The following is a 13,456-nucleotide window of genomic DNA, read 5'->3' as shown; positions in this document are numbered from 1 at the left end:
ATGCTTCAACAATCATCTGAGCTATACTCCCAGAATAACTGGCCATTAAATGGTCAAAGAAATTTGTAAACCTAACATTCACACAATCATAAATTGAAGTAACAACTATTTTTTAAGTGTAGCATTTAAATATTTAAATGCATTTTATAATAATTTAAACACAAACACTTAAGAACAGCTGGACAATTAAGCTAAAGCAACTAATATTCAAAATTAAATTATTTTAAACTTATCCTTCTCCCTCTGAGCCATTCTTCTCCACTGAAATGAAGAGACATTGAAACTCTTTCAGGTTTGACTTGATATTGGCTCAGCAAGTGGACTGCCTTGAATAACTAATTGGAAATTACAAGAATTTGTGTTTCACCTGTGAAGTTCACAAGTCAGAAGTTTCTTTATTAGTAAGGGCTTCAAAGATTATAAGGAGAAGGCAAGAGAACGGGGTTGAGCAGGATAATAAATCAGCCATGATGGAAAGGCGGAGCAGACTTGATGGGTTGAAGGGCCTAATTCTGCTCCTATGTCTTATGATTTTATGATGTGATCAAGCTGGCTAAATATCCAGTCACATAAAGGATTGCCACTGATGCCAGTATTAACCAACAGTTAGAATGTACACATAGATCTCAATATGAAATAAAACCATTAATCATTTTCTTGCATTGGCTGTTTCTCTTTCCACAGATACTGCCTGACCTTGCAGCAAATTCGATTTTTGTTTCAGATTTCCAGCATCTGCAGTTTCATTTTTAATTTTTATTTACTATTGAGCACGTATCTTCCTAGAATCCATTCCTCAATATTCCATCACAATGATACTATCCAGGTTTCATTCACACATAAGGTATCACACTTGCAGTAACTTTTCTTGCTTAACCATTTTTTCCATATTTCATTATTCATTATTTATATACCATCTCTGGGGCAGCATAATCTCTAAGCATTTGGCTAGCATTAGACTTAATTAATCAGAACTTTTGAAACCAAGCATCATCTCATGGCATGATCACATTATTTAAGATGACAAAAAATAGAACGAAGTCATAGCTTTGCACTTTTGGAAATGCTCTCCTTCAGTACCTCTTAAGTGATCATTCATTCCCATGCCTTTCATGAGGTCTCTATAGACCAAACTGTTTCTGCGCTTCACTGCATTTCACTTCGCATTTATGAAATGTTTTGCCATATCCCCAAAGCCATATGCCAACACAGCTATCAATCTAACTTCAACCACTTGATTTTGCTTCACTTGGTTTGAGCTTATTACACATTCCACAACCTCCTACGATGCTGAGCCACAAAGTCCTTGACACAACTAGTCTGAGATTCCCACAAACATATAAATATCTCCAGCTCCTTTAACCACTAACCTCATTCTTCTGGAACATTTCCCAGGCAGCTCCACCTTGCAACCCCCCCCCCCCTTTCTCTCTCTCTGCATCAGATATATCAGATTTTTTTGAGTTTTCATTTCTATATGCTTTTGCAAGCACCTACCAAGCCTTGCCATCACTTTAGTACCACCCTAATAACCACAACCTCAAACATTTGTTTGCATTTTCTTGACTTTATCCATGTTACAATCTGCTCTTGCCTTTCTAGTATTCTCATTGGATACATCCTGTCAAATTGTAAAAGATCCTAAGTGCTATAAAGGGAAGATGTTCTGGTTCTGAGCTACCTAATGTAATCCTTTATCCTTGCTTTTGATCCTCTGAATGCAAATTTGAACTCTTCAAGCAGATAATGCCCATATTCCTTTCTATATCTTCCTTTATAACCCTTTCTGACCATGTAATGTTAAGTTGGGAAAAAGTCTCCACGGTTCCCCTCTGGTGTCTTTACCGATTATTTTAAATCTGTACCTGCTCATCTGGCAGAGGAAATCCTCTTTTCAGTTCTATTAAAATCTTGCATAATCTTGAATGCCTGTACTGTATTACCCAAATCTCTTTCTTAACCATGAAATCTCTTTCATGGTAAATACGTGAGGGCAATTGACCAGATTCTTTTATTTTGTCCTCCTGGCTTCCAGCACACACCTGGAATCCACACCTTGCCATTCATAAAGGCCTGACCAGACCTAATAACAAAAGCCACCGATAGGTAGGTGACAGTGACTGCTTTCCTCATAGGAAACTCATGCAGGTAAAATCTGGTCCGTTTCTTCACCTGCCTGCTCAAGCTGCGTATTGAAGAGCGATGCAGTCATAGTGCCCGGGGGTCTGTGTCGGGGTAAGGAGGGGTGGGTGCGTACTCCCGACTCGCAGTCACGTGTGAGCTACCCCCCACTGAAGCTGGCACGTGTCGACACTCAACATGGAATCCGGGCCGGCGGGCACCCGCGCACGGTAACGCGCTCACGGTAAAGAGAGAAAAGCCCAAGAAGTTCCGACATTCTCCCCCGGGCTCGAACCTCTCACCTTGCTTCATTAGCATACAAAGCGCGAACTTCATCCTTCAACTCGCCGACAATGCCCGATGTTGCCATTTCACCCACAGATACATTGTTTCAACAGCACTGTGGCAAATTCCAGCTTGCACCAACGCTGAGGCAAAATGGCGACATTTTAAAGAAGCAGGCGAACTAAAGCTTGCACCGAAAAAGAGGCAGAAACACAGTTTGCACTGCCTAAAGTTGTCCCTGTCGATTGACAATCGTCAGAGTAAAAGCAAAGAAAATGATGGAAAATACGAGGCGGCGTCCACATCAAAGGGAAGCGATACCAGAATCGGGCATCTTACCTTAAATTTCTGTTTAGATTATTATCTTCCAGGGCCTTACAGTAGACTCTATTCCTGGGTCATGCGCGATTCCACTTGTCCTTTGACAGTTGTACAGTGAGGAGGTAAGTTTCAACTCTCGCGTTACTATTTAATGCTGCACGAATTTCGAGTTCCAGCACAGGCAGCAGATCGGCAATTCAGCGCTGGAAATGTCTGCTTCTTTCTTGGCAGAAGCACAGCAGATTACATATTTCCATCTCCCAATATTATTGCATAAACAGCATCCGCAGCTCAAGTTGAAACTACATGACACCCTCCACCCCACTTCAAAATAGCAACATCATATTTATGTAGTTCTAGTAATATACCCAGATGCTTTTGTATTTTATCACCTCGGATGAAACTTTTTCCCCCAAATATAAATTGAACATACTTCAAAGTGTTAACATATATTGTACTATTTCTTTTCCTGCAATAGCATGCAGAGATTTACCAATGTCTATATCGTGAAAGCACCCCAATTTATGCACAACATATTCTGGATAATAAACTATATAGCTCGATGTCACGGTTTATGTTTATGGTTACCCACAACAGAAATAAAAAGGACACATTTTTAAATCATTTTTAAAAAAATGCTTCAAATACTCAACAGGTCGAGCAGCTTTTGTTGGGAGTGAAACAGTCTTAACGTTCAGGTCCAAGAACGTTAATTATACCCAAAAGTCCTTCCAGATTTTCAGCAGCTCCGTATTTCACTTTTGAAACACTTGAACCATCCTGCTCTGTTGTGATTGAAAGAAACAATGCTGCATTTGAAGTCAGCTTTCTCTTTTAAGTGAAATTGACATTTACTCAATCGGATTATATTCCGCTGAACGATCTTGTTCTGAAAACTATGCAATAACTTTTAAACCTAACAAACGTTATTATTTGATTTAGGAAATATAAAACATGTATCTTGGAAGAAACTACCGCAAGTTAACTAATACTTTTGGTTTAACTTTACAAGTTGCACGGAGTTTTTATACCCACTGGTGGTTCTCTGAAAATTCGTTTGGCGAGGCTGAAGGAACTATAATAAAGAATTATTGGAAAAACTTGGCACATGAAGCATTTCACGTTAAATAATGTTTTTAAGTGAACATGAAGAAGAATACATCCACAGTATTTTGAAAAACAAATTGTATAGAAAAAGGCACCCAAACAAAGGTGAATAAACGGAAGCTTCGTCCCGTGAAGAAAGCCAATCTGAGTGGTGAGAGGGGAAGAAAAGAAAAAAGAATCAAAAACGCAACATCAAAGGCAAGAGGAGCATTTCACTCAACTGGAAAGATAATATCTTCCCCGACGCCAATCAACCGGCTTCGTGCTACGCCGTTTGCTAATTTCACTCATGCTGTATGCGCTGGGGAAAGTCCTAAACTGATCTTCACTTGGAAGGTATTTTTCAGGCAGACTCATGCTGATTGAAACCTTTCGGAAACAATGTGGTAGTAGTATTTTTCGAGCCAATCTTTGGTGTATTATAATTGAAAAGAGCGCGGGGTTGCATTTTTATTCTTCACCTTAACATAAAGCGTATAGTGCACATGTAATTACCACAACTGATCAAATACACCAAGTACATGGCCTCATTGTTGGTGAAGTAAGTGGGAAATGTCGAATATTACGATGGAAGCAACATAAATTAAAACCATCGGCTGCATCCGCTCCACTTTCTCACGCACAATTCTCAGTTTGCTTCCACCGTAGTGGGAGCAAGTGGGAACATCCAGTAGGCAAGGAAGCAGTGCATTTCATCCTCTTGCTTGCCATTCATAATCAATAAAATAAACCGGGAAGCTGTAATCCAATCGGTATTTTAAAGCATACATTTCCCCCGTAAATATTTACAGAATACATTTTCTAGATATTGATTTAAAAGAAAACTGCCAGTGCTAACTTAACATATCTCAATCACTTTTGCCAATTAATGGATCTACAGCTTTCTCACTGAAAGATACAGGTGAAGAATAGCAGGTTCCAATGTGTACACATTATTACAAGAGTATTAGAAATAAGAATAGGCCTTTTGAGAATGGTTCTTAATTAGCTAATGTCTACTTTTTAGTACTATCCCCAAACCCCATGATTCCCATAATGCCCATAGATCTATTAGTCTATGAACACAACAACTCAGCTTCCTCAGCCAACTGGGCAAGATTCGCCACACTTTGAGTTACAAATATTCTTCTCACCTCAGACCTAAACAGTTTACCCCTTATTCTCAAACACTTTCCTTTGCCCTAAGGTCCTTGATCAGGGGAAACAAGCTCTTTACATCAAGCTTGTTTTGTCCTTCTAGGATTTTATTAGTTTCAGTGTAAACACCTTTCTTTCTTCTAAACTCTACATAAAATGGTCTCCATCTGCTCAGCATTTCCTCATGGAGAACGTTATTGAAACCTAGCAGATACTGAAATGCCTGGATAGAGTGGACGTAGACAGGAGAGAGTAATACAGCACAGAAACAGGCCCTTCAGGCCATTTAGTCTGTGCCAAACCATTTAAACTGCCTACTCCAATTGACCTGCATCAAGAGCATAGCCGTCCACACCCTTACCATCGATGTACCTATCCAAACTTCTCTTAAACATTGAAACCAAGCTCACGTGCACCACACTCTCATGACCCTCTGAGTGAAGAAGTTCCCCCTCATGTTCCCCTTAAAATTCATGTTTCACCCTTAATCCATAACCTCTAGTTGTAGACTCACCCAACCTCAATGGAAAAAGCTTACCCTATCTAAACCCTCATAATTTTGTATACCTCTGTCAAATCCCCTCTCAATCTTCTATGTTCCAAAGAATAAAGTTCTAACCTATTTAATTTTCCGTACAACTCAGGTAAATTTTCTCTGTACTCTTTCAAGCTTATTTACAACTTTCCAGTAAATAGCTTACCAAAGCAGCACAAAATACACCAAATTAGCAGGATCATCTAGGATCCAAGGGCACAGCCTCAGAATAGAGCATAGAACAGTACAACACAGTACTGGGCCTTCAGCTCATAATGTTGTGCCAATCTATATAAGTTTACTCCACAATCAATCTAACCCTCTCTTCTATACAGACCACAACTCTCCATTTTTCCTATGTCTATGTATCTATCAAAGAATCCCTTAAATGTCCCCAATGTATCAACTTCTACCACCACTCACAGCAAATTACTCCACACCCCTATCATTCTCAATGTAAAAACTTACCTTTAGTGTCTCCCCCAAATTTTCTAAGATTCACATTAAATGGTCTCCTCTGGTATTGACCATGGCTGCCCTGGAAAAAAAAGCCTTTGGTTGTCCACACTATCTATGCTAAACCCTCCACATTACTGCTCTGCATTTCCCTGAGAATATCTGTTCCAATTAGCACTCCTAAGAACTTTGCCTACATGGACTCTAATAAAACTTTTGACATGGGCCCGCATGATAAACTAATCCAGGAGGTCAAGACACATAGGGTCCCAGAATCAGAATGTTCCTCTTAGAATAAAATGCGAGTCTAACAGATTTAGAGACCATAGTTACCCAAAGGACATTCTGGCTATAGTAAAGAAAAGAAAGACATCAAGTTTAGGCAGTAAGAATCAAATGAGGTCCTTGTGGAATACAATAAATGCAAAAGAATATTAAGAGAAAAATCAAGAGGGCTAAAAGAGTACAAAGAAACATCTCCTTAAAACTAAGATGAGAAATTTCTTCAACCAGTGGGTGGTGAATTTGTAGAATTCTTTGCCACAGAGGACCATGTAGGCCATGTTATTGGGTATTTTTAAGGCTGAGATTGGTAGGTTCTTGATATTAAGGGGGTTAGGGTTATGAGGGAAAACCAGGAGAACAGGGGTGAAAAAATGCCACTCCTATATCTTGTGGTCTTATGCAAGATACTATCTTTGGAACCATTCTAGTGAATTCTTTCCATTGCATTCTCACCACAGTGAGTACATCCTTTTTGGTAAGGAGACCAAAACTGTACCCAGGTCAATTCAAAAGCAATTAGAATTCTTTATTTCTGATACATACCATTTGCCTCTCTGATTGTATGCTCCTGCATGTTGTCCTTCAATAGCATCTGTACAAGTTCATGTAGCTCCTTTTGGACATAAATATCACTCAATCTCTCACCATCTCACTGTTTGACTGATAAGTGCATCAAAGAGGATAATTTCAAATTTTTTTCAGGTTAATTCCACCTGCCATCTTTTGCCACTCACTTAATCTTATTCATCTTGATTTCTCTGTTCCTACAATCCTATGTGATTTAATATTGTATGGAAATAGGACATGTTGTAACCTCATTGATATAGATTCTGAATAGCTGAGTTCTAAGCACTGCCCTGCTAATCACACAATGTTTTTGCCCACTCATTCTGATTGTCCATATCACATTGAAGCCACTTTAAATGGCCTTTTGAAGTACAATCTCACCAAGTCTGGTATCATCAACAAACTTTGAAATATAACATTTGGTACCCTCAGCCAGATGGTGAATAGTTAGGTTCCAAGCACTGATCTCTGCTGTATCCTATTAATCTGCAACCTAACAGCCTGAGAAGGATTGACTTATTCCCACTCATTGCTTTCAGTCCAATAGCTAATTCTCATTCCATAGTAGCATGTTATTCCAACTCCACATAGTCAAAACAGTTAACCGATTTTCTGTGAGAACTTTATGGAAAGCCTTCTGAATATCCAAACGCACTATATCAACTGTGCCTCTTACCTAATTCATTTGGTATATTCTCAAAGAATTCCAATGGATTAGTCAAACATTATTTTCCCCTCATAAATCTATGTTGACTCTGCTCAGTCTTATTATTACAGAACAACATACATCATTACAGCACAGTACTACAGGCTGTTCAGCCCACGATGTTGTGCCGACTTTTTAACCTACTTTAAGATCAATCTTGCCCTTCCCTCCTTCATTACCTTTCATTTTTCTATCAGCCATGTCCCTATCTTTATTAAATGTCCCTAATGTATCTGCCTCTATCACTACCCCTGGAAAGACATTATATGCATTCACTATTCTGTAAAACACCTACTTCTGTCATTCCCCCCCCCCATACTTTCCTCCAATCACCTTTAAGTTGCTCTTTTGTATTAACCATTTTCTTTATTGTCTTTTAATGTTAAAGAGATTTTGCTAACTCTATAATTTTTTTGTATTTTAATTGTGATTCATGCAGATTTACTATCTCAAGTATATAAAACACAAGTCATTCTGATGTCACACAAAAGTTCAATATTCCTTAAGCAAAGTTAGCTGAGCATGACTGTGGTACAACACACATAAACTGTTGAAACTTGTTTCTGCACTCTATTTTCCAAAATTGTCACAAGCATGTTAATGCAAGTTTTTCTTGCAAGACAGTATTATTTATTCACACCTAATGATGAGGACTTCTGTTCTAAAATTGGGTACTTCAAGTAGTTCCCCCTTTTAGCTCTATGGCTTAGCAAGCCCGTGCAAGAACACATTTAGTGCCTTTGGAGAGCACTTTTTTGTTGTGATTTCATCAGTGAAAGGTACTATAGCACAAACAAAAAGCTGAAAAGCCAAAATCTTAGCAGCTGCTTTCCATGTTGCTTTATCTCTTCTCCAGCTTTGTGACGAGTCATGTTAGCGTGGGCATCTGAGACTATCAGTTCTTGTCTTACCTAGCCTTACAGATTAATGAAGTCAAAACAATCAATTAAAAGTCAATCAGAAGCTATCCATCCACACCAGGACTCTGAACTCCAAGCTACTCCAGGCAGATGGCAACTAGCCAGATGTGAACATCATGTGAATAGTATGCAAATTGATTATGATAAATCTCAACCAGCTCCAGTGCAGCTGTTTGTTGGCTTCCATTAAACCGGTAGTTGATGAATGAAATCAGTTTAAAGTTTCAAGACCAATGTATAAAATTTGTGTCAATGAAGTCTGTGGATTCAAAGTTGCTAAATCTGCTGTTTTATGTTTATCTGCTTTTAAATCTGTAACTGAGTAATTCCCCTTATTCCAGTCTAGCTTTGTCAAGTCAAGTCAAGTCAAGTCACATTTTATTGTCATTTCGACCATAACTGCTGGTACAGTACATAGTGAAAATGAGGCAATGTTTTTTTCAGAACTATAGTGTTACATGACACAGTACAAAAACTAGACTGAACTACGTAAAAAACACAGAAAAATACGACACCAGACTACAGACCTACCCAGGACTGTGTGAATCCTGTTTAAAATGTAACTACAGTTGTGGGTGTTTTCACAAACTGGACTGAACAGCCAGTTACAGGAAAATTATGTATGTAAGACATCAGGGTGGTGCCTTGCACCTCAGGAGCTAAAATCTAGACTTGACAGATGGAATCAGGTTCTTTTGTCTGCTGGCTGTTGGCATCCTGCGTAACATAAATGTGAGCTATTTTAATTACAATTTTACTGGCATTGGCTAACAATTTGGCACCAGTATAACAATCTTTACCGGGCCACTTGCATATGACTTGAAAAAATGTCCTACACAGTTCTACACAGCTCGACTATGGCAAATCATTAAGGCAAAATATAGGGAACATTTTTCTAGCCAATGAAATAGGAATTCTTCCACTCCTGAGTATAACATACTCTATTTGGAATCTTTAAAGTAAATTGAGAATTTTACAATACTTGTTCTGTTGCAGAATAAGGAGGAACAGAGACAGGCTCACCCCTATTCTCATCAATGGATCTGGGGTTGAGAGGGTAAACACCTTCAACTTCCTCAGTATACACATCACCGAGGATCTCAGATGATCTGTACATACCGGCTGTGTGGTGAAAAAAGCACAACAGCGCCACTTTCACCTCAGACAGTTGAAGAAGTTCGGCATGTCTCCAAATCCTAAAGACCCTACAGGGGCACAATTGAAAGCATCCTGACTGGCTGTATTACTGCCTAGTATAGAAAATGTACCTCCCTCAATTACAAGGCTCTGTAGAGAGTGGTGCAGACAGCCCAGCGCATCTGTGGATGTGAACTTCCAACTATTCAGGACATTTACAGTGACAAGCACATAAAAAAGGCCCAAAGGATCATTAGGAACCCAAGTCACCCCAACCACAAACTGTTCCAGCTGCTGCCATCTGGGAAATAGTACCGTAGCATTAAACCCAGGACCAGCAGGCTCTGGGACAGCTTCATCCACCAGGCCCTCAGACTGATTAACTCACACTGACACAATTGTATTTCTATGTTATATTGACAGTTCTGTTGTACATGCTATTTATTACAAATTATTATAATTTGCACATTGCACATACAGACAGAGATGTAATGTAAAGATTCTTACTCCTGACCTCACGTATGTGAAGCATGTAAGAAATAAAGTCAATTCAGATTCAACTCATTCAATATGCCTTTATGTTTATCGTGGCATGGGTGCAATTTGGCTTAGGTAGGTGGTGAACCTTTTTGAGGCTGTGCTAAAATTGGTGATAATCTACTCAAAAATTCTCTTCCATACCGTGGTAATTTTAAGCAGAGATTAATGAAATAGCAACAATAAGTAGAGGCCCTGATAAAGGGTCTTGGTCCAAAACGTCGACTGATAACTGTTTTCCATATATGCTGCCTGGCCTGCTGAGTTCCTCCAGCATTTTGTGTGTGTTACTTACAGTAAATATGGACCTTTTTAAAGAATCTAACGTCATGTGTTCTTGCAAATGTATGGGGTCTGGTGTAAGACATTTCCTGTGAAAACATCTGATCTCAGATTTTGAAAAAAATGATTCGCTGCTTCCTTCGGCAATAAAGATAATCATTATGTATTTGTATATTATGGACCATGTTCAAAGAATCAAAGGGTGGCACTGTATTTCGCATACCAAGGATTTTTTTGCACAAGCTGTCTTGAGCACAAGTACCAGAGGGTCACCACTCCTAGCTTAGGGAATGTTCTGCAAGGTAAAATGGAAGAGGTAAGTAAGTACACATCAGTCCAAATATCGTCTTGAACCATGTTTCTTTCAGTATCATAGCCATTTGGACACTGGCATTAATTTGGGGATACCTTGCTCAACAGTAGTAGCTGACCTGATAACTCTTTTTAATGGATCAGCTGCTTGTCAAGTTTTTTCTGTAACTGTTCAATAAGTATTCAAAAATGGCTCTTTGGACTTATCTCTGATTACCCTCTGTTTGGAAACAATGCCCGTTTTCTCAGAGATGATTTCTTTATTTAGAGATATAGCACAATGAGCTGCACTGCCCAGCAGCCCACCTATTTAACCCTAGCCTGATCACAGGACAATTTACAATTGAACGTTAACCCACTAAGAGGGAATCTTTGGACTGAGGGAGGAAACCAGAGAACCCGAGGGAAACCCATGCACACACAGGAGGAAGCTTTCTTACAGAGGACGCCAGAATTGAACTCTGAACTCAGGCACCCCAAGCTGTAATAACGTTGTGCTAATCACTATGCTGTCGCTACACACCTATTTAAAATGTACAGTTTACTACTGTAAGAGGTAATTGAGGTAGAAAGCTTAGGTAATCTTTTAAAAAAGAAGATGATTAATGAGAGAAAAAGGAAAAGGTAATTTCTCTGAAAGATTGACATGAGGTCTTAAATGATTAGCTTTTCTGGGTGATCTTGATAATGTATTACTGGATCTGTTTTATAGGGTATGCAGTCATAATGGCAACAATGAAAAAATATACCTCAGTTAAAAATAAATTGAGTTATCTTTCTTACAAAAGACAGTACTGCACGACTATGTTGCAGATATATGCTAGTGTACACACTGAATAATTTATGACTATATTGCAACCACTGTAAATTTATTAAGCGGCTGTTAACAGTCAATTACTGGAACATGTTATGGGTGGCAATTGTACTGTGATTCAGTGAAATTTTGAAAATTTGCCCAAAGCTGCTTTAAAATGTAGTGTTGTCTCAGAATTATTTGCAAAACAGACAACATTTACTGAGAATTATAAACAAAGATTAAGAAACCTTCTGTACAGCAGCAGGGCAGAGATACTTGCTGTAAAGGCTGTGATGCAAAGTAGGTATGTTAATTCCATGGTCTTGCATCATGCTTACAGTGGTGCAATTAAGACCTTGGTAGTATACATTTGAGAAGTACTGCAAATGGTGAGAGAAATTATCTTGGTAACATTGTTAAAGTTGCTAATTGCTTCCTTCTCTACTAACATCTGTGAGTCACAACTACAGCAGCTGGAAAGGAATAAGTACTCCAATTCAAAAGTTCGACATTTCTCAGAACACTGAGGAACTGCAGCTCCAAATCATCAAATAGGAATGTTGCTGATCAGTCTCTGAACTTGTCTTCCCTCATTTCTAAAATATTACGATAAAGTTTAAAACGTTCATGCAATTGGACATCTGTTGGCTTCTAATGTCACGTTACTCTATTCTGGATGATGATACCTTCTATTACATAACAATCCTGATCCATAACTATTATGCACAATGCTACACCCAAGTTAACATTCTGGAGGTAGCAGTCAATCTGACCAATGCTGAGTCAGAAAGAATCATTTATTGAATAAAACAAACTCAAGAGCATGATCATATATAGGCATTTTCTTTAGTTTTTGTTTGTAAGGTAACCCACTAATCTAATCAGATGTGGCTATTTTATTTTAAGACTTTGCCTATAATTTTTGACTGGCTGACTTACTTGCCACAGTGCGTCCATAGTACTAGCCACATTACAATGAACAAGGCTGCTTGATTCCACTTCATTCACACTACAGGTGACTGTGAAGTGGAGAGCTGCTTCCTAGGATGGTGATGATGCTCACCACCATCCCAGGCCCCAGACAGTCCTTTCAGGTGAGGCACCACTTCACCTGCGAGTCAACTGGGGTGATATACTGTATCCGGTGCTCCCGATGTGGCCATTTATACATTGGAGAGACCTGCCGCAGACTGGGAGACCATTTTGCCGAACACCGGCGCTCAGACCTCCAGCAGTGGCGGGATCTCCCTGCGACCACACACTTCAATTCCACAGACCACTCCCACTCCGACATGTCTGTCCATGGCCTCCTCTACCATCAAGATGAGGCCACGCGCAGGTTGATGGAGCAATACCTTATCTCCCACCTAGGTAGCCTCCTACCTGCCGGCATGAACATTTAACTCACAGACCTCCATTGATACCCCTGCCCCCTCCTTACCCCATCCCTATCTATAATTTTTGTCTGGTTCTCTTTCTCTCTCTTTTCCCCCCCTCACTATAATCTTCCCCCAGCCCTACCTTTCTTTCTCCTTTATTTCCCATAATTCTCCACCTTCCCCCTAGCCCATTTCCCTTCAGCCTATCACTTCCCGGCTCTCTACTTCATCCCTCCCCCCACTTCTTATCCCCCTCGACCATCGCATGTTACTTCACTCCTGATGAAGGGTTTCGGCCCAAAATGTCATCACTACCTCCTCCCATAGATGCTGTCTGGCCTGCTGAGTTATGCCAGCATTTTGTGTTTTTGTTAGCTGCTTCCTTCATATAGCCAATCTGTGTTACTTTAGACTACTGCTGTTAGAGAAAGATGTACTGTGTGTAACTGCAGAAAAAGAATAACTACTGTATACATGGAACCTATTTATAGTGCCTATAAAAAGTATTCACCCTCCCCTGCCCCTGGAAGTTTTCATATTTTATTGTTTTACAATATTGCATCACAGTGGGTT

The 13,456-nt window shown here is 39.4% G+C and overlaps 1 protein-coding gene across 6 annotated transcripts in view; it reads right to left on the bottom strand.

Moving 5' to 3' along the window:
- The window catches only part of LOC132399821 (zinc finger protein 512B-like), a 145,983-nt gene extending 142,307 nt beyond the window's left edge, over positions 1-3,676 (bottom strand). For 3 of the 6 annotated variants that reach the window (XM_059980614.1, XM_059980618.1, XM_059980617.1), the window contains exon 1: positions 2,424-2,732. In XM_059980614.1, coding sequence (XP_059836597.1) covers positions 2,424-2,457 — 34 coding nt within the window. In that variant the 5' untranslated portion in view covers positions 2,458-2,732. The other 3 variants (XM_059980615.1, XM_059980619.1, XM_059980616.1) reach the window with 2 other exon arrangements.
- Positions 3,677-13,456: the final 9,780 nt, after the last annotated feature.

The sequence above is a fragment of the Hypanus sabinus genome, chromosome 9 (assembly GCF_030144855.1).
Source record: "Hypanus sabinus isolate sHypSab1 chromosome 9, sHypSab1.hap1, whole genome shotgun sequence".
NCBI lineage: Eukaryota > Metazoa > Chordata > Chondrichthyes > Myliobatiformes > Dasyatidae > Hypanus > Hypanus sabinus.
This window is presented reverse-complemented; position numbering and strand designations above follow the sequence as displayed.